Source organism: Saccostrea cucullata, unplaced genomic scaffold (genome assembly GCF_032062105.1).
Source record: "Saccostrea cucullata isolate Sc308-1 unplaced genomic scaffold, CSIRO_AGI_Scuc_v1 ctg54, whole genome shotgun sequence".
NCBI lineage: Eukaryota > Metazoa > Mollusca > Bivalvia > Ostreida > Ostreidae > Saccostrea > Saccostrea cuccullata.
In genome coordinates this window covers 397,882-421,917 of record NW_026930475.1, presented here as the reverse complement: position 1 = coordinate 421,917, position 24,036 = coordinate 397,882, and the positions used below count along the sequence as shown (strand labels likewise).

General features: G+C 36.7%; 1 protein-coding gene and 1 long non-coding RNA gene across 2 annotated transcripts in view; both read left to right on the top strand.

The window, feature by feature from the left end:
* Positions 1–30: 30 nt before the first annotated feature.
* The window catches only part of LOC134228715 (ankyrin repeat and MYND domain-containing protein 1-like), a gene marked incomplete at its 5' end in the record, with an annotated part of 49,512 nt that continues 25,506 nt past the window's right edge, over positions 31–24,036 (top strand). The window contains 12 exons of the mRNA XM_062710402.1: positions 31–174; positions 1,209–1,886; positions 2,146–2,273; positions 2,455–2,934; positions 15,231–15,402; positions 15,519–15,659; positions 16,198–16,299; positions 17,628–17,735; positions 18,220–18,354; positions 18,451–18,558; positions 19,631–19,796; positions 19,990–20,179. Of these exons, the coding sequence (XP_062566386.1) occupies positions 31–174; positions 1,209–1,886; positions 2,146–2,273; positions 2,455–2,934; positions 15,231–15,402; positions 15,519–15,659; positions 16,198–16,299; positions 17,628–17,735; positions 18,220–18,354; positions 18,451–18,558; positions 19,631–19,796; positions 19,990–20,179 (2,552 nt within the window). The remainder of the gene's footprint in view (positions 175–1,208; positions 1,887–2,145; positions 2,274–2,454; positions 2,935–15,230; positions 15,403–15,518; positions 15,660–16,197; positions 16,300–17,627; positions 17,736–18,219; positions 18,355–18,450; positions 18,559–19,630; positions 19,797–19,989; positions 20,180–24,036) is intronic.
* On the top strand, positions 22,017–23,751 carry LOC134228695 (uncharacterized). Its single transcript, XR_009984051.1, has 3 exons — positions 22,017–22,655; positions 22,895–22,998; positions 23,218–23,751. It is a non-coding gene; the product is annotated as an uncharacterized LOC134228695 (long non-coding RNA).

Genomic DNA, 24,036 nt, shown 5'->3' with positions numbered 1-24,036 from the left:
TTAAGTGGATAAAAAATTGTTTTTCAGACTTATAAAGGGGCCTTCTACAAAGATCGTCGTCATGGTAAAGGAGAATACACATGGCCAGACGGCTCAAAGTTCACGGGAACATTTTTTATGGACAGGAAGGAAGGCTATGGAGTCTTTACATTCTCCAATGGCAGTAACTTTGAGGTGGGTACTACTATTATGTTCATCATTCGATCAATTTCTCTTATAATACCTTTTTCAAACAGAATCTCCATGTTTGTCTTTTTTACCATTCTTCTTCAAATATGGGTCCTTTGTATAAGAGAAGCAAAAGAATATCATACTTGGTAAAAAGATTAATTATGGCTAGAGAATGAACTTTGATCCTGGATTAAAGTCCTTTGAACAATGTCAGTTAGGTTACCTTACAGAAGTATGAAATGGATTAAAGTCCTTTGAACAAGGTCAATTATGTTACCTTACAGAAGTATGAAATTATTACGTAATGATTATAGCACTTTGAGATTTGGAAGTTCAGGATAAATGGACTGAAGCAATTACATGTATGTGGAATGGAGGGCTATTGGAAGTTCTAACTAAGAAAAGGATGTTGATTTTAAGTCAGATGTAATGGATTAATAAGCTGAATCAAGCCATTTTAACAATAAGGATTAAAAGTTTTCAGGAGTTATAAAATATTAATTATATAACTGGATAATTGGCATAATTTGAAGCAGGCCCATCAGATGCAATTTCTGTTGTCTTTTTTTTTGGGGGGGGGGCTATGTGGCATTTCCGAGAAAAGAAAGTCCTTGACAGGCAAAAAAAGGTCGTTAGACATTATAATTTATGGGGCACAAGCAAAGAGCACCTATGTTTTGTATAGTACACTACATATATCAGCAAAATTTTCCCATTCCTGTTTCTACAGACATACAGCTCGTGCTTGGCACAAAGGAGTTGACAAAGAGTGTGTGTAATTACTATAATAACATTTTTATACAGAAGGGGCCAGGAGTTAGTCTGGATTTTAGAGATTTTTTTGTTGGACTCAGTACATGTAGTGAATACTAGTATTCCTAAAGATTAGCCAGTGCATCCATATGTCATGGCTCAAAATCATTTTCTATATATTCAGTATAATGATACATATACTAATGTTTCAAATGGTATTTCTTGTGTCCATCATCCAGACTGTAAAATGATAACAATGTAATTCTTGCATACTTTTATGACAGGGACTTTACAGAGATGATGAGAGAATGGGACCAGGAGTCATGACCTATGCAGACAATACTCAAGATATTGGTTTGTGGCTCAAGGAGAAACTAGTCAAAATATGTACTCCGATAAGTAATGCCTTCACCATACAGAACCACAAGCAGTTTGTGTTCAGTCCAGAGGAACATGTTCTTTATATTAATATGAACGAAGAAGAGAAGAAGTCAGAATCTACAGACAAGGACCGTAAGCAGGACATATTTGACCTATTACCAGAGAACCAGTTAACGGACAAGGTGACTGAAATGTACAACGAGACATTAGATCCCGCTAGTCTGGCCATAAACAGATCTGAATTCTGTCACAAGTTCTTTGAAGACCAGGATGGAGAGAAGTCTGATGGTGATGAGAAAGTTCTAGCCATTAATCGCACTCCTGGAATGATTGACATACAAAGACATGTTTACCGGCATAGAAATGGGCAGAAGAATGTCTCCTTTGATGTTGAGGAGATAATGAAGGGAAACAGGGCAGGTAACTTTCTGAAGAGAGGTCCAATAGAGGCTGCATCTGAAGAACTGATCATGGCAGCCACGGATGGGGATGTTAAGAAGGTGGAAGATCTCCTGACTTCTGGCAAAGTCCACCCTGATGTTGCTGACAAAAATGGCCACACTGCACTCATTGGTGCCAGTGTAAGTTGGGATGCAAATTTATGACCATTAATAGAATTAAAGGATTTTTGTTTAAAAATGTCTGAAGAAATGATAATTTCAAATTAAAAAAGTAGGAATTTTGTCAGAGAGTGTAAGAATTGAATTTCATTTTGTCTGGATAACAGAAATATGTTTCATATTAAACCTTCAAAATACACATGCTTTCAGAGTTCAATCATAGTCAAGGTTAAGTTTAAATTGTCTGTATTAATTGATTTTGTGCTTAATTTTATTGCAGGTTAATTGGCATACAGATGTTATCAACGTATTGTTAAACAATGGGGCCAATGTGAACCAGCTAAATGACGAGGGGTGCTCAGCCCTGTCTGCGGGCACTATTTTCTTCTATCCTATAGAGGGATTTAGGCAAGTATTGACTTGATGAAAAGCCATGCTGGAAATGTTCCTAACTGGACCAGATTGAATTCCCTTATATAGAAAAAAAAATACATTCCATGATGGCTGCAATCCTTATTCCCTGTAATTGTATTATCACAATTTTCTTGTTTGTAAAATTGTAAATTGCATTGTTGTTTCTTTTTCATAGATATAATATAGCAGAGAGGTATCTAGAGGTACCAGCAACATTGTCAGAAAAAGAGAAAAAGTCATCCATTAGCCGCAGTAAGGCTACCCCTAGTAGAAACAAATCTAATGCCAGCCCCACAAAACAGAAGACAAAGTCCTCCCTTGCTGAGCCTCTGTCGGGTGGCAGTAATGTAGAGGATAGAGGTCCGAGTCCAATAGCCAAGCCCCAGGTCCGAATCCTGGAACCTGGGAGTCAGAGTGATCAGGGTGGAGAAATGACAGACTCTGGTGAATCACAGCAGAAGACAAAGGAAGACCCAGATAGTGTGGATTTTGATTCCACGGCCACATTACGTGATTACCACATTGAGGTCTCAGATAGGATGATTGAAAGGTGTGCCACACAGCTCAGTACTAACGAGATGATTGTAGGGGGAAGGCGATCCCACAACAGCGCAGACCTAGGGAGAGTCAGGAATCTCGCTGTCATCAAAAAAGAGTAAGAGTTGAATACAAGACACTGAAAAGAGCTCTGGTATTGTTAACCTTTTCTATTGGGTTTTACTTTCATCTCACTTTTTTGTTATACAAGATTAATTTTGTCTGGCTTTACTTTGAAAATGAGTATCATATAGTTAATGCAAAGGGAGCTGTTTCTGTTCTTGATCCTGTACCAAGGTCAATTTGAAAAGAAAGATCAAGGTCAAGGCAAGGCAATATTATTATATCATTAGTGTTTTATCAAGACCTTTAAAAAAAGAAACAATAGAGGCTATTTTAGGTAGAGGTAACTTATAAGACTCTTTAGCTAGGATGTAGTCTTAAACACCCAATTTTATGTTAACGCCCCCCAAATCTACCTGATTTAAGATCAATAATTTACCACCTGTCAATCATTACGAAAACAATAGCTTCTGATTTGATTGACAGGCCAGCTACCCGTGCTACCTGATGGTCTGAGTTTGCGTGTTATGAAAACGATTGTGTTATGGGACGAATTCACTAGAACACACTGTATCCCATTTCTTTATTAGTAAAAAGCTAAAATCAAAACAAAACAAACAATCAGTTTACAATAAATCAATAAAATGCAATAATAATGACAAAATAATTCAGAATTTTCAATTATAACCATAATGTGTTTCCATAGCTTTCTAATATCTTATGTAATAAAGATCACAACTGTGTTCCATACTTTTTAAATCAATTAACAACCACGTGCATCATGTTTCGTTCAATTACTACATACTAAATACTTGATTTCACATCAATTACATAGAAAAAGATAGATTCGATTCATATCGACATAATACAGTGTGATATTGTATGCATATACAACATTTCAATTGCAAACATCGCAATACACAAATCTGCGCACTATGCAGAAAATAGGTCATGTCGGCCAACCGACAAATCAAGAAATTGTGCATCTTAACACAGTATGCATTCTTATGCACCTTAGAATAATGATCTATTACATAAGTTTACACAATTAAAGCATTTAAGTATACAACTTACACTATGGAACTGCATAAATCACTGCAAATGAAGTAAGACAACATGCTCAGCTCTTGCCGACATAACGAAAACAAAAGTAAAGTCGTACGTAAAAGGTTTCGTAAACATCACACTCCCCGCCTAATATCCTAAGGATATTACTTAACTCAAACATACAACATATATAAAAAAAATAAAAACAAATATCACGTTACATCATAGATGACTGTAAGAATGAACAATTGAGTTTAAGTCAATCAATTAACAGTACCAACTCTGTAATTGGTCTAATGTATGTAGTGTCCTTGCCATCTCTGACAACACGAACTTGAACAGTTCTGACTTTTTGATCACTATCACTCTTGAAAACTTGAACGATTAGACCCATAGGCCACTGTCCACGGTGTAACTCCTTTTCACGTAACAGTACCACATCCCCTACTTTTATATCCGGATGTTCAGACTGCCACTTTGTCCTATGCTGGAGATGTTGCAAATATCCATCCTTCCATCTCTTCCAGAAGGTATCAGAAAGATGTTGCACATGTTTCCACTGCGCTTTATATATTTCCTTGATGTCCGATGAATCCTTTGGAAGAACGTCAGGGAAACTTTTCTGGGTAAGTAGCATTGACGGACTGATGACGTACGGATTGTCAGGATCACACGACACAGAACAGATTGGTCTAGAGTTCACGATAGCGCACACCTCACACATGAAAGTACACAATACTTCATGGGATAACTGCTTCATATTAGGGTTAAGTAACATGGAATCGAGTATCTTCCTAGAGATCCCGATCATTCGCTCCCAAGATCCTCCTCTGTGCGAAGCATGGGGTGGGTTGAATGTCCATGTTATTTTATTGTCATGCAGGTAATCTTTTAGTGGTCCCTTTTCTGTATATATTGCCTCTGCTTGAATGACGTCTAGAGCACCTACAAAGTTAGTCCCTCTATCAGACCGTATTTCCTTGACCGGACCACGCAAGGAAACAAAACGTCGTAATGCGTTTATGAATGATGAGGCACTCATCTCTTCTATCACCTCTATGTGGATAGCTCTCGAAGTTAGGCAGGAAAAGAGAACAGCCCATCTCTTGCTGTGTGATAATCCTCCTCTAGTCTTGCGTGCGACTATAGACCATGGGCCAAAAACATCGACTCCTATGGCAGAGAAAGGTGGTCCTGGTGTGACACGGTCTGCCGGTAAGTCACTCATGCGTTGACACTCCAACTTCCCTCTAAGTTTTTTACACACAACACACTTGCGTATGATAGAATTGACCAGTTTCTTGCATCCAACAATCCAAAAACCACTTGATCTCACTTTGCCCTCTGTAATAAGCCTCCCTTGGTGGTACACTTTCTCATGTAAATGAGTCACAATAAGTTTTGCAACATGAGACTTTGCGGGCAAGATGATGGGGTTCTTCTCATCAAAGGACAAAGGAGCTTGGTTGAGACGTCCTCCAACACGCAAAATGTCCTGGTCATCTAAGAACGGATGTAAATTCAAGATGCTGCTCGATGAGGGCAACAATTTACTGTCTCTGATTAGTTTGATTTCTTCCTCATAGAAGAATGCTTGGACCGTCCGTATGATGAATAGTTCTGCTTCCTGAGTGTCCTTGACACTTTGTGATGGTGAGTTGATGTTTCCTTTCCTCAACTTGCAGATTTTCTTCAGATTTGTAATGGCTCGAACTAAACTTTTCCAAGTGGAGAAGTGTTCAAATCGTGTCACCAATGGTGTGTGTATTTCAGTTTTCTTCACATTGACTTCTGGGCGTATCTCTTTGTCCATGTCTGGAGAAATCAATGGAAAGGTAAGTATTTCTTCATCGGGTTGAGGAGACCTTAGTAGAGGCGGTCCTCGAAGCCAATCACTCTCAGCTAGCTGCTCCACAGATGTCAAACATCTTGTTCCTATGTCTGCTGGATTTTGTGAAGTCGGTACAAAACTCCATTGCTGAGGTTTAGATCTTCTGTGTATGACACTAACCCGATTAGAGACGTAGTTATAGAATCTGCGAGTGTGATTGTTCAGGTACCCTAGCACCACTTTGCTGTCTGTATAGTAAGTAGCAGAATCTGGTTCAATATCTAAGTGTCTAATCACAATCTGGACTAATTCTGTGCCTAAAACAGCCGCACATAGTTCAAGACGTGGAATTGTTGTGGACTGAAGTGGAGCTATCTTCGACTTTCCGATGATGAATCCAACCTGAATGTCACCTGAACTGCTAACTGTTCGCAAGTACACTACAGCTGATATCGCCTTCTCGGAAGCGTCAGAAAAGACATGCAATTCCTTCAAATCAGCACAGCTTAAGGAAAGTGGAGTGAACATTCTCGGAATGTGTAAACCTTCTAGACTTTGAAGGGAGTCTTTCCATTGTAGCCACTCTTTCTCCCGACCTTCAGGAAGCGGATCATCCCAGCTGCTGTTATGCTCACCCAGCTCTCTGTACAGGATCCTGCCATGTATCACAATGGGCGCAATGAAGCCAAGAGGGTCAAACAAGCTGTTGATGACAGAAAGCAGTCCTCTCTTTGTGAATGGCTTTACTGGAATGTGTGTGTTGTAGGTGAAGCTGTCCGCATTTATGTCCCATGCCAGACCTAGACTTTGCTGGACAGGTAAGTCGTCTGATCCGATGTCCAGTGCCATCAAGTTCTTTTCCAAGTCCTCTGATGGGAAAGCTTCCATGACTTCCACATCGTTGGATACGATCTTATGCAGTCTGATGTTAGCTTTCTTTAATGCACTTTGAGTTCTCCTTAAAAGGTCAATAGCTTCGGCACTTGTAGGTAGGGAGATAAGTCCGTCGTCCACATAGAAATTCCTGATCACATATTTTCTTACATCTTCGTCCTGATCTTCTACAGTTTTTCTTAGACCGTAGGTTGCGACGGCTGGGGATGGTGTGTTTCCAAACACGTGAACCTTCATCCGATACTCCATTAAATCTTCCTCTGTGTCATTGTTCTTATACCAAAAGAACCTCAAGAAGTCTCTATCTTCTTCTCTTACGAGGAATGAATAGAACATTTTCTCAATGTCTGCCATGATAGCGACTTTGTTCATGCGGAATCTCAACAGAACACCTAATAAGTCATTGGTCATATTTGGTCCTGAGAGAAGCACATTGTTAAGGGATAGACCCTCAAACTTCACCGAAGAATCAAACACTCCACGTATCCTGTCTGGTTTCCTGGGATGGTACACTCCGAAAAGAGGCAAAAACCAACACTCTTTTCCTTGTGGAACTGGTGGAGCGACCTCTAATGCACCACTCTCTGTGATAGATTTCATGAAGGTAATCATGTGTTCTCTCTTAATAGGATTCCTTTTCAGATCACTGTCCAACACCTGGGCACATTTCAGGGCTTGAAGTCTGTTATTCTGCAGCTGAGGTCTTGGAGATCTAAAGGGAAGTGGAGCCTTCCACCGTCCATCCTCATCTTTCACAAACCCTTCATCCATGATTTTAATAAACTGATGATCTTCAAGAGACAGACCGACCTGATCATCATCTGCTTTTCTTTTGAAGACATGGGCTCCAATGTCCTCATGGTTAGATGTGTCGTCCTCAGTGAGATGAAACTTGTTCGGACATGGTTGGAAAATGGACTGCCTTTCACTAGTTATAACATTTGTCTTATAAACACTAACGTTTGAAGGCCTGTGTGCCCTGTTGAGACATACGTCTCCAATCACAACCCAACCCAGTCTAAGCTGTAGAGCGAAAGGTGAGTTCTTTGGTCCTAGTCTCTGAGATTGAACATGATGAGCTTCCAAAAGATCTCTACCAATTAAAACCAAAATCTCAGCGCACGGATCTATGGGTGGTAGAGGTAAGTCCTTCAGATGCGCATGGTGTTTTATTACCTCGAAGGTGGGTATTTCATGTTTTTCGTTAGGGATCTCGTCACATTCGGTGATTGTTGGCATCTCCATTACCACAGACCCATCCATTGTCGCAACCATTAGGTTAGATATCCGTCGACCGCTTTTCTGTACACGTCCGGCACAGGATGTTAGTGTGAAGAAATGGGCTTGGGAATTTGGTACACCCATAAAGTCAAAGAGTTCAAGCTTTGCAAGGGTAGCATTGCTCTGATCGTCTATTAGTGCATATAGAGTCAAGCACTTCTCCGGGTCATCCTTCGGATAGACGTTCACTAGGACCGCTTTCGCACATGAGCGTCCTTGGAAACGGGCTCCGCATACGGCGGTACATTTTGATAGAATCTGTTCTCCTCCTTTGAGAATGCGCTCCCCGCCATTCTGCTCAGGGGTTGCCTGGCTGTCTGGAGGCCTGTGGAGGGCTGTGGGGTGATGCACACTTCCGCACTCTGTACATTTAACACTTACATTACAAGATTTGAATACATGAGTGTCAGATTCGCAGCATTTATAGCACAGATTTTGTTCCCTAAGAAACTGTTTGCGTTCACGAATCGACTTCTTTCGGAATGCCTTGCACTCATTTAAAGTGTGACCCATTCCATGAATTGGACACTTTTTCTGGACACTAGAACAGCCTGTAGTTTCTGTGACACCTGTCTTCTTCACTGAGAAGGTTCCTTGCTGACCGCGATTTTGCTGCTGTGGTTTATAATTAGGATTGTCTGGCTTGGTCACTAATCCTGGGTCATTTAGCATCCTTGCAGATTCTTCAATAAAGTCACAAAATATTTCAAACGGTGGATATGACACATTATGTAGCAGTTTGTATTTAGATGCCTTTGTGGTCCACTTGGACTGCAAACTGTACGTAAGTTTTTGTAAAATAGGAAGAACTCCTACAGAAGTGTCAAAGTATGCGAAGAGAGGTCCTTGTTTGGGGTCATCCTTTAGCGATTTTATTTCGCAAAGTAGGTCTGACAAGTCATACAACTTTTTCATGTCGTTGTTCCCCAACCTCGGAAATTTGGCCAATTTTAGCCGTATTGCAGACTCAACTAATTCTGGCGAACCGTATCTCTCATGAAGTCTTCTCCAAAGGGCCTCACAACCCCTTACTGGGTTATGGGTTGTTGTGGCCTTCACCCTTCTTGCGTGTTCTCTTGATTCTGGTCCCAGCCACCTTATAAGTAGGTCTAGTTCCTCTGCCGGTGATACGGAGGCTTCCTGTATTACGGACTTGAAAGTAGTTTTCCATGCCAAGAAATTCTCAGGTTTATCGTCAAAGTTCACTAGTTTGTTAATCATTAGTTCTTTCTTAAGAAGAAAACTTGTAAACTCGCTGTGTTTTGGTTCAAATGGATCAAGTGCACGACATGGTGAAAGCATCCTTGTGGACTCGACTGGCTGTTGGTGAATTTCCTCAACATATCTTCTGGTTCGCTTCATAGGGTCCTCCCTCTCCAGAACTGGTCCGACTATAGACTGTGATGAGATTGATATGCAATCTTGCATGTTTTCCAATGCGCGTAATTTGGCTTCAGCTACTGCAGCATCTCTTTGGGCTCCAAGAACCTCCAAATCAACTTGAATAGATGCCTGTTCCTTCCTAAGTTTGGCTTCTCTCTGTGTGTACTCTAATTTCGCCTTTGCCTCCTCAGCTTCCATACGTTGTTGAGCTAATGAGATGCTGTGAGATGAACTACGAGATGAATGTGAAGTCCTTTGGGAGCGAGCAGATGTATTATCTGGAATAACCTTTGGTTGAGTAGGACTCACTCTTGGTTCCGTTTTGACCTGGATTTGTTTCGGAGTGTAGTCAACAAACGATTTCCTCATTGCATCTAATTCGTGCATAAAGTCATTCACCTTGTCTTCCAGTGAACGCATTAGTAAGTCTTGTGATGCCTTTTCTCTGTAGCTCTCATCTGAGTTTGATCGTTCTAGGAAAGCCATGAAATCTTCATGAAGATCACGATACTCCAACATCAGTCTGCCAATTCTGTCTCTCTGTAGAACATAAGACTCTTTTGAATGTGAAGCCTTTTCTTTCATTTCCTTTCCAATTTCCTTCTGAGTTTTTTCTGTTTATTCCAGAAACTTGTCACTGTTTGTTCAAATAGTTCCTTTCCGACAAAGGTAAGTTTTGTTTTTCTCTTTGGGCGACCCATGGCCTCATGTGTTGGATCATCTGGATCCATCGCTGCAGTGTGCTGAATGCTGATCCAGTCTTTTTACTGTTATGGGACGAATTCACTAGAACACACTGTATCCCATTTCTTTATTAGTAAAAAGCTAAAATCAAAACAAAACAAACAATCAGTTTACAATAAATCAATAAAATGCAATAATAATGACAAAATAATTCAGAATTTTCAATTATAACCATAATGTGTTTCCATAGCTTTCTAATATCTTATGTAATAAAGATCACAACTGTGTTCCATACTTTTTAAATCAATTAACAACCACGTGCATCATGTTTCGTTCAATTACTACATACTAAATACTTGATTTCACATCAATTACATAGAAAAAGATAGATTCGATTCATATCGACATAATACAGTGTGATATTGTATGCATATACAACATTTCAATTGCAAACATCGCAATACACAAATCTGCGCACTATGCAGAAAATAGGTCATGTCGGCCAACCGACAAATCAAGAAATTGTGCATCTTAACACAGTATGCATTCTTATGCACCTTAGAATAATGATCTATTACATAAGTTTACACAATTAAAGCATTTAAGTATACAACTTACACTATGGAACTGCATAAATCACTGCAAATGAAGTAAGACAACATGCTCAGCTCTTGCCGACATAACGAAAACAAAAGTAAAGTCGTACGTAAAAGGTTTCGTAAACATCACAGATTGCCTGCATGGTCACGCGTCAAACACTTTTCATGTAGCCGCCTTGTATACACGGGGGTTAAAAAAAGAATCTTGGTAAAATTTTATTTCAAAAACAATTGAGAGTAGATAATTGAAACATAACTTCATAAATATTTGCTTTCAATCTCAATGGCTATATTGTATTAGGCGTTATGTCGTCCAAGATATCTGCAGAAACGCTATTTGCCGCTTAAAATTGGAATATGATAAATAAGAAAAGACATTTAGCATAAACGGCATGGATAAAACATTCCTTTATCCCATGTTTTATCGATATATATAGGAATAAAATATACGCCATGTTCCGTTGTAAATGAAATGTCAGAAACATGAGTTTCGAGATTGTAACTTTTAGTTCGAATTTCCTAACGTCTGTCAATACCCAATATTCGAAATTAAAAAGTGAATGTATAAAACCAAAGATCAATTCTTAAAAGTATAAAAGAAATCTTGCAAACAAAAAAAAATTAAACACACGAACACCCGGAAATGGTGAATATTTTCGACACTATTAATGGTCAGAACCGACGTAGGCAATATTCCTGTTGCGGTACATGCATTGTATATGTCCACACGACGGATAGGCCTATGAATGGAATATTTTATTATCATTTTATTATTTTTTAATTTAGATATTTACTCAAGTTTAATTAAAAAAGATATTTACTTTGTAGTTTCACTCTGTGTCCTTTTCTTTAATTTTACATTTTTTTTTAAATATAAAAAAGATATTTCTTTATACCTATTTTTCTTCATTAGATATCGCTGAAAGTATTAATAAATAAATTTTATAATTTTATATTGAAATATTTCAATTATTTCAAGTAGTTTCACTCAAATTTAGACACGAAACACGGAATGTTGACCCTGATCACCAGACACAGACTTCCTGTGTAATGCTACGTGTATATAGATTTTTGACATCTTGGGTATTGGGGGTCTCCAGGTAAATAACACCACTGTTACTTGGACCACTCCCCCTCCTATGGTAACCGTACGGTAAAAAAATTGGGTCTTTAACAGAGTTATTTGAACAATCAAGATCACAGATTTTAGGAATGAATAGCATCACAATAGCAGAGAAAAATTTTGAAAATTACTGTAAACCACTTCTTTTTCATTGGCAAGAAACATTTTACTAGCCAGACATGAATACTAATTGCCATGAACCATTCATTTAATGAAATATTTAATGCAGAATTTATACATGTAGTAAGTTGCAAAAATTTTTAATTTTTAGTCGTATATCAAATATACGAGGGGTGATCAAAAAGTTCGCAAACTATCTCTATATCTACAAAACCACAATTCAGATTAGAATGAAATTCGGTACACACATAGCCATACACAAGGTCTATAAATAGCATATGCTGAATAAAGTTTTTCTCTTTGTTTGTGACATCACAATTTGAAAATGACGTCACTATGTAGGTCACTTGTGATGAAAAATGGTTGTCTCAGTCGAACTCGTTCTACAAACGACTGTACAATTTATTTTATATCTTGGATATCCCTCTGCAGTATCATATAATAATTTGTACACAGTTTACTAAGATAAATGAGTTCCTATACATTCAATTAATCATTGGATTGATCGTTTTATTGAAGGAAGGCAGATGGTTGAAAATAATACTTGTCATTTTGCCCAGTGAAAGCAAGTTTGAAAATATATGTGTTTTTAGGTCACCTGAGTTTACTCAGGTGACCTATTGCTATCTGTTTTTGTCCGTCATCTGTCGTGCGTTAACATTTGAACATTTTCAGCTTCTTCTCTGAAACCACTGAACCAATTTTAACCAAATTTGGCATAGAGCATCTATGGGTAAAGGGGAACAAAAATTGTGAATTTCATGGTCCCTGCCCCCCTGGGGCCTGGGGGGTGGGGCAAAAACCACTAAAATTAGTGCAATCTTTAAAAATCTTCTTCTTTACTCCTGGACATCAAGCAGTCAAACTGTTAGTGTGATTGTAATCAGCATTGAGTCCTCTACCAAAATTGTGAAATTCATGGCCCCAGGGTCAGGGGTTCTAGTACTAGGGCGGGGCAAAATAGGTTATATAGTGAAAATGCATTATTTCTTTGAAATTCTTCTTTTCTGCTCCTTGCCATTAAATAAACTAACCATGTGCATAGTTGAGTTGTAAATGACTGCCTCTTCCAAAATTGTGAATTTCATGGCCCCAGGGCAAGGGGTTTTAGTGCTAGGGCGGGGCTATATAGATTATATAGTGAAAATGCAAAAATTCTTTGAACGTCTTCTTTTCTGTTTGTGGGCATTAAATAAACTAACAAAGTGCATAGCTATGTTGAATAAGACTGCCTCTTCTAAAATTGTGAATCTAATGGCCCTAGGGTCAGGGGTTCTAGTGGCAGGGCGGGGCTATATAGATTATATAGTGAAAATGCAAAAATTCTGTGAAATTCTTCTTCTCTGTTCATGGGGATTAAATAAACTAACTAAGTACATAGCTATGTTGAATAAGACTGCCTCTTCCAAAATTGTGAATTTCATGGCCCCAGGGTCAGGGGTTCTAGTGCTAGGGCGGGGCTATATAGAATATATAGTAAAAATGATTTATATCTTTGCAAATCTTCTTCTTTGCTCCTGAGTATTAAATAAAGTAACCAAGTACGTAGTTATGCTGAATAAGGCTGCCTCTTCCAAATTTGTGAATTTCATGACCCCTGGGTTAGGGGTTCTGGTGTTAGGGTGGGGCTTTTTTGATTATATAGTGAAAATGCATAAATTCTCTAGAAATCTTTTTTTCTACACCTGGGTATTTAACCAATAAACTATGTACATAGTTATGAGAAGGAAGGATGCCTCTTTGAGATTTGTGAATTTCAGAGCCCCTGGGTCAGGGCTTCTTGTGTTAGGGTGGGGCTCTAATGTTTATTTAATGAAAATGCATGAATTCTTTGAAAATGTTTTCCTTTTTTCTTGGGTATTATGCCAATGATCATAGTATATATTTATGACAAAGAAAGCTGCTTCTTTCAAATAACGGTTATATTGAAATCGGCTATCAACGGTTATTTTACTGGCCCCTGGGACAGAGGTGCTTGGGGGGGGTGGGGGGGGTGGTTACATAATCTGAAAATTATTTAATACTTTGAAATCTGCACTTTGGTATTAATCAACAACATTATGAAATAAAACTTAAATGGTGCCTCTTTCAAAATTGTGTCAGAATTCCATGGCCTCTGGTTTAAAACATGAATCAAATTTAATTTGTTGGAAAGTTGTTGCATGATACTCAGGTGACCTATAAGGCCCATGGGCCTCTTGTTAATTAAGCAATTTGCTATCAAAGACCTCCAATCTCCACTTTGAAAAATAGATGAATATTTGAACAATAATATAATTATTAAATACCTAAGATATCGTTTACTTTAGATTTTAAACATATTAGATATGATAAAAAGAAAGCTACTGTTCTCTATCCACCTTGAATAAAATCTCTCCCGAGACACAAGATTTGTGTTTTAATGGTCGCCATGCTTATTTTTGGAATGATATTCTTATCCACTTATTCTGTTGCGGAGATTTGACCATTTCTGACAAATGAACTGTTCTTGTCATAAAAATTAACTCACATGGAAAGAAATATAAGACTCAGGAAAATCTTTCAACTTTTGTGACAGAACGCTTCAGAGGGGGTCACGTGACCGCCAATATCACGTGGTTCGCGCATGCGCAAAACGGTGGTTGATGTTCATTAAAATTGGAGAGGATTAATTTAAAATATAATCAACATTGAAACCAAATATTGTTTCTTTTATGGAAGTTATTCAATTAGTTCGCGAACTTTCTGATTACCCCTTATATATCAGTTGCAAACTTTATTATTTTTTAGTTGTAAATCAAATATATACATGTACATTACTAAGTTGCACAAATATTTAATTTTTAGTTGCGTATCAATTTCAAACTGACAAATGATGAATAAAAGTTTTTATTAGTGATGGCAAATCGGACGATTTTTAGTAACCGGTTACTCTCTTCATCTTCAGATCGAGTACCCGGTTACTGGTATGAGTTTTAGTAAAAGTATCAATATCTATTATTTGTCTTATTCTTTACTTATATTCTTTTATTTTCTAAGCATTACTATGTAGAATTTATTTTATTCGAGTAACCAAATAGCAGTTTTATTAACCGATACTCGCATCGTTCGACGAATAACCAGTTAACCAGGTACTCGTTGCCAACACAAGTTTTTATGAATAGTATTGCTTTACAGTAAATCAAGCCTGATTATTTTTTCTCAATATTTTATATGGAATAGCAACGAAAGATACACCAGAAAAAAACTTTATGTGGTACATCTTCCTTGGAAACCTAATTGCTCCCCATTCCTTTACATTTTTTAAAATATAAAATTATAATCATAAAAAACTTGATTACAGAGATAAATGTGATAAAATTGGTTGGATTTCTAAAATTTTATTTAAAAAGTTTTATTTTTATTTGAAGGAGAGAAAGAATGAAGAGCACTTTAGATTTACTTTTAAAACGAGGTGCAGATCCCAATGCTTCAGGGGTGCCTATGCCAGTTTTGTTCTTTGCGATTAAATCTGCTGATGTTGAGGTGGTGAAAACCTTATTAGAGAAGGGTGCTTCTACTGCTATCACCCTCCCAAAAGAGGTACCAAGACGGTTTATATTTATTAACTTTTTTTACTGGGAGTAAAACCCATGCTTGTTTCTTGGAGATATTTTGGAACTTCTTTCTCAACATTTTCTCTATATTTGGTCTTTTAGAAAGGTGGCCTAGCCCCCTTACACATAGCTGCTGCTATACCAGGAGAGGAGGGGGTACAGATCACAGAGCTACTTCTGGGGGCGGGGGCCAATCCTGACGTCAGGGCCACGGAGGACGACTCATTCCTCAACAGAACTCTAGTAATAACTAGTAGCAATACCGTAAAATCACATTATTTCATGGGGTCAAATTTTCGAGGTTTGAGAGAAAAAATATTGGTTTGTGGGGATTTGATTTCATCGTTGGAAAATGTTTAGTAGTAATGCTTATGAAATTTTACATTATATAAATTGGTGGGTCCCTTCATATCTCGAAAACAATGAAAATTAAACCCCCACGAAAAGTATTTCTTAATGATTTAGAGCACATACAGTGTCATTTTAAACAAAAATTTTACTTGAAACATACAGTGTAGGTTATATTTCATCAAATATTTTAGAAAACTTCATTTATGAATATTTCCTCTAAAAATCTTTTTAACATATATACTTAATAAATCATTAATTTAGTAGATTTCTTTCTAGAACAAACTACACATACATTACGTTTTAAACCTTAAGTCTAAATGTCCAGGTGCATGTATATGTATTTTGAAATATAATGAACATTGCTGATATGAGTAGTTTTGGACAGACTGTATGAATATTGATCAGAATTCCTCCTGGGGCTGTTTTACAGGAGGAAGAGTGGTCTAAGGATGTCATTCTGCCAGAAAGTCAGGAACTGCTAGGGGGACGGACACCTTTACAGATTGCATGTGCCAGAGATGACAATTATAAGGTATGATTCATATAGAAATTCCTATCTTTAACAGATCATAATGGAGTTTTATGAAGAGACTTACTTTTACATTTGACAGTTCATAAAACTCCATTATAACTAGTATGGTTATGTTTGTCCAATTTGATTAAGATCAGATCCTTTGATCCGCTCACATAGATCGCTATGAAAGGATTTTAATCAGATTGATGTTTGTCCATCTAGATCTGGCTTTTCATCTTTTTCCAAACATTTGTCACATCTTTCAAATTTAGACCATTCCAAGTTTGTTCTGTGTTTAGCATCTACCTTTTCTCAAAACCTACCTACCTATCTATTTGCAAAAATAACACACAAATAAAAATATAAAACACTTGACTTGATAGTCATAGAAACATAAAAAAAACTTGAAACTGGCTTATGGGGCATTTGACCTTTAAATGTTATTAGTTGATGCACTTGGAGGAGAGCAAGGTAATGTCACAACCAAAAGTAGGTTGTGGTGACCTCATTCTGAAATTTTATGACTGTAATTAAGACTATGTATGAAACATACCTATCTATGTTAGATTGTTTGTCTTGATTAAGAATTTGTCAAGGTTGTATAGTAAATAATTAAATAGGGAGGGAAAAAAGATTGTATTAATACTGAAAAATTAGGACTAAGATCTTTGTATACTTGAATTGACTGGTCTTAAGTTTTGCTAAAAATCATCATTAATATATAAATGGTGCCTGTTTTGGAGGGTAACAGTTGAAATTGACACCCCAAGGAAAACCATTGTCAACCGACGCGTCAGCGTCAACTGTTACCCTCCAAAACAGGCACCATTTATTTTATTATACTGAATGTCTTCTTGATTTACTTTGTCAGCAATACAAATCATCGATCGCCTTTTCGTTCACGTTTAGAAAGCTTTCAAACTCCCCGCTACTTCGAAAAAGATTCACTGACCTCTTTATTGTTTATTTGATACTCTACGAGTCCTTTATCATCTAAAGTTTCGTTATTTCTGCACTCGCAAGCATGTTTCGTCTGTCGTTTGTTGTTTTCAAGTAAGCTACATCAGACGCAAGCTTTTATTGACGTCAAGTTTATTCCGGTTCTTTCAAACGCGCAACTGACGTTTTGAGAATTCTACGGTGAACCGTACGCACATAATTTCCACGCATGTGGCATTACCATTGTTTTACCCGTTGTCACGTGTGTTGCTAAGGCTGAGGGTAATAGAACAGATTGTAAACTGCGTCTAAACCAATCAGATTTTAGTATTTAACATGAAAGTATAATAAAATTTATTGTTATATGACACTTTCAGAAATTTTTTTTTTTTTTATTTTGTTGACAGAATGCGTGCCGAGTTGTTCACCTGCTTTTGGATCACAAAGCTAATCCAAACCTTTTATGTAATGGTTTTTCTGCTCTAGCCCTGTCCATTGCCAGTGGTAATGATTTGGTAAGTTTATACATGCTGTGAACAATTTGTATCACTAGCTCACCAATACTGAATGTTTAAGCAAGTTTTTTGATCACCTGTCTGTTTGTCTGTAAGTTTGCAGAGTTTAGGTCACACAGATGACCTGTTGTGACTTGTTTTTGTCCATCATTGTGCACTGTGTCTTGCCTTATGTGAAGTATCATGTATTGAACATGGGATATGTTGAAATAAAAGTATACTGATACCAAATTAGTTAAAAACAAGTGTAAAGAGTTCCCCACCCACCCACACACACCAAAAAAAAATGGAATGGCTCCTAAAAAATTGCATCGGTACCGATAAGATTTTTGTCAAGGTCAGTTCAAAGTCTGACTGTTGTTATGAACAATAGGATTATGTTCTTAGATTACAGAACTTGTTCCTCAGTTTGTTGATCTGTGGAAATATTAGTCATGCACAAGACCTTTAAGGTTAAATCTTTTTTCCCATTTTCTTGTTTCAGGCTATAGATGAACTTCTAGCGTACTACTGTGACCCCAGCCTGCCTCTGACACACGGAGTGGGAAGTGCTCTGTGTGCTGCTACTTCTACCGAGTACGAGTACAGGCGCAAAAATATCAATCAAAGACTTCATCTTGTAAGTTGTATGAAATGTATTGACACTTCCTTTCAGAATGTTAGACTGTTATGTATTCTTCAGTGTGGTTTTGTATTTGTGTTTGTTTTTTTTAAGATCGATAAATTAGTGAAGGCTGGAGCGAACATTTTGTCCCCTATACCTATTGGACCCAAGAGAATAATAGGAACTGCTGTGGATTATGCTTACTACATGTTCAATCAGGTAAGAGGGAGAAATCAAGAGTTCAGAGGTCACATTTAAGAGCATGACAAGTTTCACAATTTTCACAAAATTTTAATATATACATGCATATCTGTATTAAAAAAAACAAAAAAACAAAAAACACTTCAGTTATAATTTCATTGATTTATTTATTTCTAGCACATATGTGTCATCTGTGAAATATAGTTTACTAGTTTTGAGCTCATCTCAAGGAAGCTGATTAAGCTCATGTAACACCCTCGGCAGGAGTGCCAATGTATCAGTGTCCCAAGGTTTAAAATTTGTGGACCACATTTCTTTTCAAGAGATTTCTTTGCCCTTTATTTATGATTGATGATTCTAGTATGTTTCATTGTACCAGTCAAGGTTTCAGATTCTGCAATTTCAGCTAAAAAATTACCTGGGCACCAGGTTAATGTTTTTGGAGCAGGATAAAGTTTTTTGAACACCAGTAACTATAAACCCTATATTGATTATATTTGGTGTAATAGGATAAATCTATGGATGCACAACACTACCAGGTTTATTTCAGATTGCTTGAACTGATTTATATTTTCTGGATGAGTAAACGTGTGAAAGTTTTTGGAGCAGTGTAATTTCAAGCACTACCTAGACCAAACTAGCATGCGTGATGCAAGGTTAAATTTTTCAGTCCACCAATTACATTGCTCCATTCACGAGTTACTGTATCAGTCCAAAATTGCATGAAATGTTGCATCTAGGGATGCACACTGTTAGAGAACTAGTTTATTGTGGAACTTTGTCTTATTAAATATCATTCGTTAAGGTGAGCTCTGTAATCTCTGATTACCTATGTTTATAAAACTCATGTTATTTTATCGCATCTATATTTTAAATTGGAATGCTTTAATCCATGAGTTGAAGTGATGTTTTGGCATGACGTATACATAATTAGTGCATGGATGATTATTTTTCACTTTTACTATGTACTACATGAACTGTTGTTGCAAGCAAGAATCTCTTTTTTAATTTTGTATTTTTTTCCTTTTAAATTTGTTTTATACTTTTTATAATGGTATGCAATAATTTGATTTCTGTGCACTTCACGTAGGATCGTCGTATATCGCACATGCCATTTCACGCTCTCTCACACAGTGAGAGGGCTACATACCAGGCAAGGAAAAAATTACTGGAGCATATTGGTAACATATTAAGAACTAAGGCTGTAGAGAGAGAGAAAATGCGCATGGATGAAGAAGTCAGTTCAGGAAGAAGAAGTAAGAAGATTTTGTCAAATCAAGTGTCTTAAGCTTGTTCACGTTGTAGGGTTGATGGCTCGTGTCTAATGAGTATTTGTTGCAATAAAAAGTGCATTGAAAAACCATGACAACATTATCTATTTGTTTTGTTGATTTTCCTGGATACTGGTGGTTTATCAGATTATGGAGCATTTTCATTGGCTGGTTATAGGTAGAAGTCCCAGCCCAGGGTTTGTCTATATCGGAGCTGGAGCCCCTCTACCACCTGATGCCAAACTTCCAAAGTCTCTCAAGAGAGTTGACACAGGGGAAGGGGAAATGTCCAAGGTCACCTTTGAGTCCAAGAATCCCACTGTGGGGCGAGGTTATCCAGAACGGGAACCAGCAAATCTACCAGCCAGGTAATATTATGCTCAAAGACATGTTGTTTCCTGTGTATTGACATTGTATGTTTGTGGAAAGCACATTTATTTAGAGATCCCTCTATGAACGCTTTATCAGGTCTAGAGAGCCTCTGTTTTTTGGTGGATAGCTAAATTCAATATGGCTGTTGGACATATTACCATACATGGAAAATTTGCAATACATTATAGATGAAATTATCCTTTGATTTCTGAGGGCAATATAGGTACCTTTCAAACACTTTGTGCCAACCTTTGGTGGAAAACTTCAAGCTGCATAGTATGTGTGTATATCTTAATGAAAGCTCAAACATTTATTATTGTACAATGCACATTGCATTTTGACATATTCTATATCCATAGATTTCTTGCTATTTGTTATGTCCTGCCATGAAAATGGCCATGGCATAAAACTTTGCACAAGTTAGTTTTAAGCTCAGTTTGAAAGAAACTCTGAAAGAAACCATTCAAGAGAGTGTAATCAAACTTCATATGCTGATACAAACAGATTGAAGTTATCCAACTGCGTAAAATTTTTGAGCTAGACTTTTCCTTTTACCTTGACCTTACTTTTCAAAAGTAAGTGTTTAGAAACCATTTAAGATAGTGTAATCAAACTTCATAAGATGATACACACTGATGAGAGCTATCAACATTTTTTGACCTTGACCTTTTCTTTGATCTTGACATCACTTTGCTGAAATCTTGCTTTTGATCTTCTTGAAATTTAGCTGGTAGTTTCTAATTTGATAAAATTACTGTTCTGCATAAAATTGACAAGCTTTTAATACATATACATTACAAACAGATTAGTGTTACTGTCATTAAAGAGTAAACTACAAGTAGTTATATCTTTTAATACTTTTATCTGATTCCATTGTAAATCACTGAAAGTTTTAATAATGCAGGAGTAACTTTTTCTTGATTGGTTTTAAATGTTCACTGAACTTTGTTTTGAAAAATTTGTCTGATGAAAATCCTACAATTTCAGAAAGTAAAATCCGTCTTTATAAAACAGAGGCCCCCTAGACCAGATGTTCATGTTTTGATTCCACAGATTTAAAGAATTTCAAACATTATTATATTATATCCCCGCACCTCAGATCTCCAGATTTCCGCATTATTCCGTATTTTTTCCTCATTTTAATATGGAAAAAATGTGGAAAAAAATACGGAGAAAATTAACAATACGGAAAAGCAGAAAATATACGTAAATAATCCGGAAAATAAACGGAAATAATACGGAGAATTGGACTTAGTCTATTTTTCATCTGGAAAAATATTGAACTCTTAACTTAGAATATTTTTCATCCGGAAAAAATACGGAGCTCTGGACTTAGAATTTTTTCATCAAGAACAAGATGTGTTTGTGAGACACAGTAGCACCTGGCGGCAACATTAAGTTCTAAAAAGCAATTTTTAGCAAATGGGTCTCAGTCAAGGTCACACAATCATTGTTCTTGGTGTCATTTGAAAGCACTTTATTAGTGTAGTATGCATACCAAATATTAAGTCTCTATCATCTATGGTTCAAAAGTTATGGCGAAAATTCGAAAAAACTATATTTAGCACATAGGTCACAGTCAAGGTCACAAGGTCATTGATCTTGGTGTCAGTTGAAGGTGCCTAATTAGTGGAGTATGCATACCAAATATGAAGTCTCTATCTCTCACGGTTTTAAAGTTATGGCGAAAGTTCGAAAAAGCTATTTTTAGCATATAGGTCACAGTCAAGGTCACAGACCTTGGTGTCAGTTGAAAGTGCCTAATTAGTGGAGTATGCATACCAAATATGAAGTCTGTCTATATCTCACCGTTCAGAAGTTATGGCAAAAGTTCCAAAAAGCTATTTTTAGCATAAAGGTCACAGTCATGGTCACAAGGTCATTGACCTTGGTGTCAGTTGAAAGTGCCTAATTAGTGGAGTAGGAATACCAAATATGAAGTCTCTATCTCTCACGGTTCAGAAGTTATGGCGAAAGTTCGAAAAAGCTATTTTTAGCATAAAGGTCACAATCAAGGTCATAAGGTCATTGACCTTGGTGTCAGTTGAAAGTGTTTTTGTAGTGGAGTATCCATACCAAATATGAAGTCTGTAAGTCTCACGGTTCAAAAGTTATGGCGAAGGTTAAAGTTGACAACAGACAAACAAACAGACAGACATACAGCTAAACAGACAGACAGGACAAAAACAATATGCGCCCCAAAAAAATTTGGGTGCATAAAAACTGTCTTGGAGTTAACAGCAGTTCTCTGTTTCTCCTGAATGTTATGTACAATTTGATCGGGATCGGAAGAATGTTTCAAAAAGTCGGGCTCAGTGATCAATTAATTTAAACAACAGACCGCCAAAATTTAACCTTGGCCTCCATGTTGCAACGTCTGCTCTGTCTAAAGGAAGAAGTTTGTTGACCAGACAGCCTGAGATCGTATTGCTGTATCAACCAAAAGATGCAGATACACGTATTTCATATGCGGTAGGTCAGTCATATTTTTTTTAACATGTGTGTCACTGTGATGATGAAAATAAATACTCTACTAGGCCTAGGACTGAGCTACCAGCTTATGTACGTTTCAGCCAATATGCCCATGATTCAAATCTTTCAATCAGCTCATAGAATTTTATTATGGTTAACCACAATTAAAGGTGTTAATTTTGGTGAGCCATGGGCTGTAATCTCTAGCAATGATTTACCATACATTTTTTTTTTGGTAGCGTCTGTGCATGAGGAGGCGATTTCTGAAAAAGAATAAGTGCTTATTCAACTTACTGCGATTTTAACGGGCTTAAAGCTTGGTCCATGGATGGTTATGTTTGAGGTATATATATTCTTTTATTTCTTTTTTTATTGCTTGTTTACTTAAAAACAGTCAACTATGATTGTCATTATTATAAATAATATTTTAAACAAATTGATATTAAATTGAAGAACCCAAACTTGTGTTTATAAAAAGATTTTAAAAGGAATAAAAGCAATGAATTTAAATATTATTAATATTGCACCATTATAATTTAAGAACTTTTTTTTTAATTGATAGGATTTGACAATTCGACCGCAAGTGCTGCTGCAAGAAATTAAACATGCAGAGACCTTGCAAATTACAAAGAAGTCTGAAGAAAATTTTTATTGGACAGATGGGTGTAAAGCACAGACCTGAGATATAAATTGAATTGTGAGAAATATGAATCAGGGATGCAGGTAGAAAATGGCAAATGTGATCCAGATTGATAAAAAATGTCTAAAGTTTTTTCTTGTTTTGTAAATATTCAATGCTATGTCAATTGTTATTTTTTCCCCAATACCTAATAGTGTTGAACATTTCACTCCCACTTTTGCTTAAATAGAATGAATAAATTTCCATTTATTTAATATGAATATTAAAAAATGCCACATTTTTTCCATGATGAACTTGTGGCTTAAATAAGAGTTCCAGTTTTTTTTCCATACATGCTCCTATTTGTTTGTCAAAGATATAAGATCCAATACATTGCTCATGAACATAATGTGTAATTTTGTTCATTCATTTATATGTTTTTTTCTCATAATGATATAATAAATTGTATATAATTTTGCACATTGTTGATGGTTTTGTAAATATTTATGTATGTATGCATCATGTAGCGGTTTTATTAGCCATTTTATAACCATGTGATTAACTCCGTATTTTCTCCAGATTTCCGTATTTCCGCATTTTATCAACCAAGTAAATACCTCCATATTTTGTATATATGGAAATGTGGAAATCTGGAGAGAATACGGAAAAAGAGTCCAAATACTCCCATCCACATTTTCTCCATATTTTGAATACGGAGAAAATCTGGAAATTTGAATACGGAGAAAATCTGGAATGAATGCG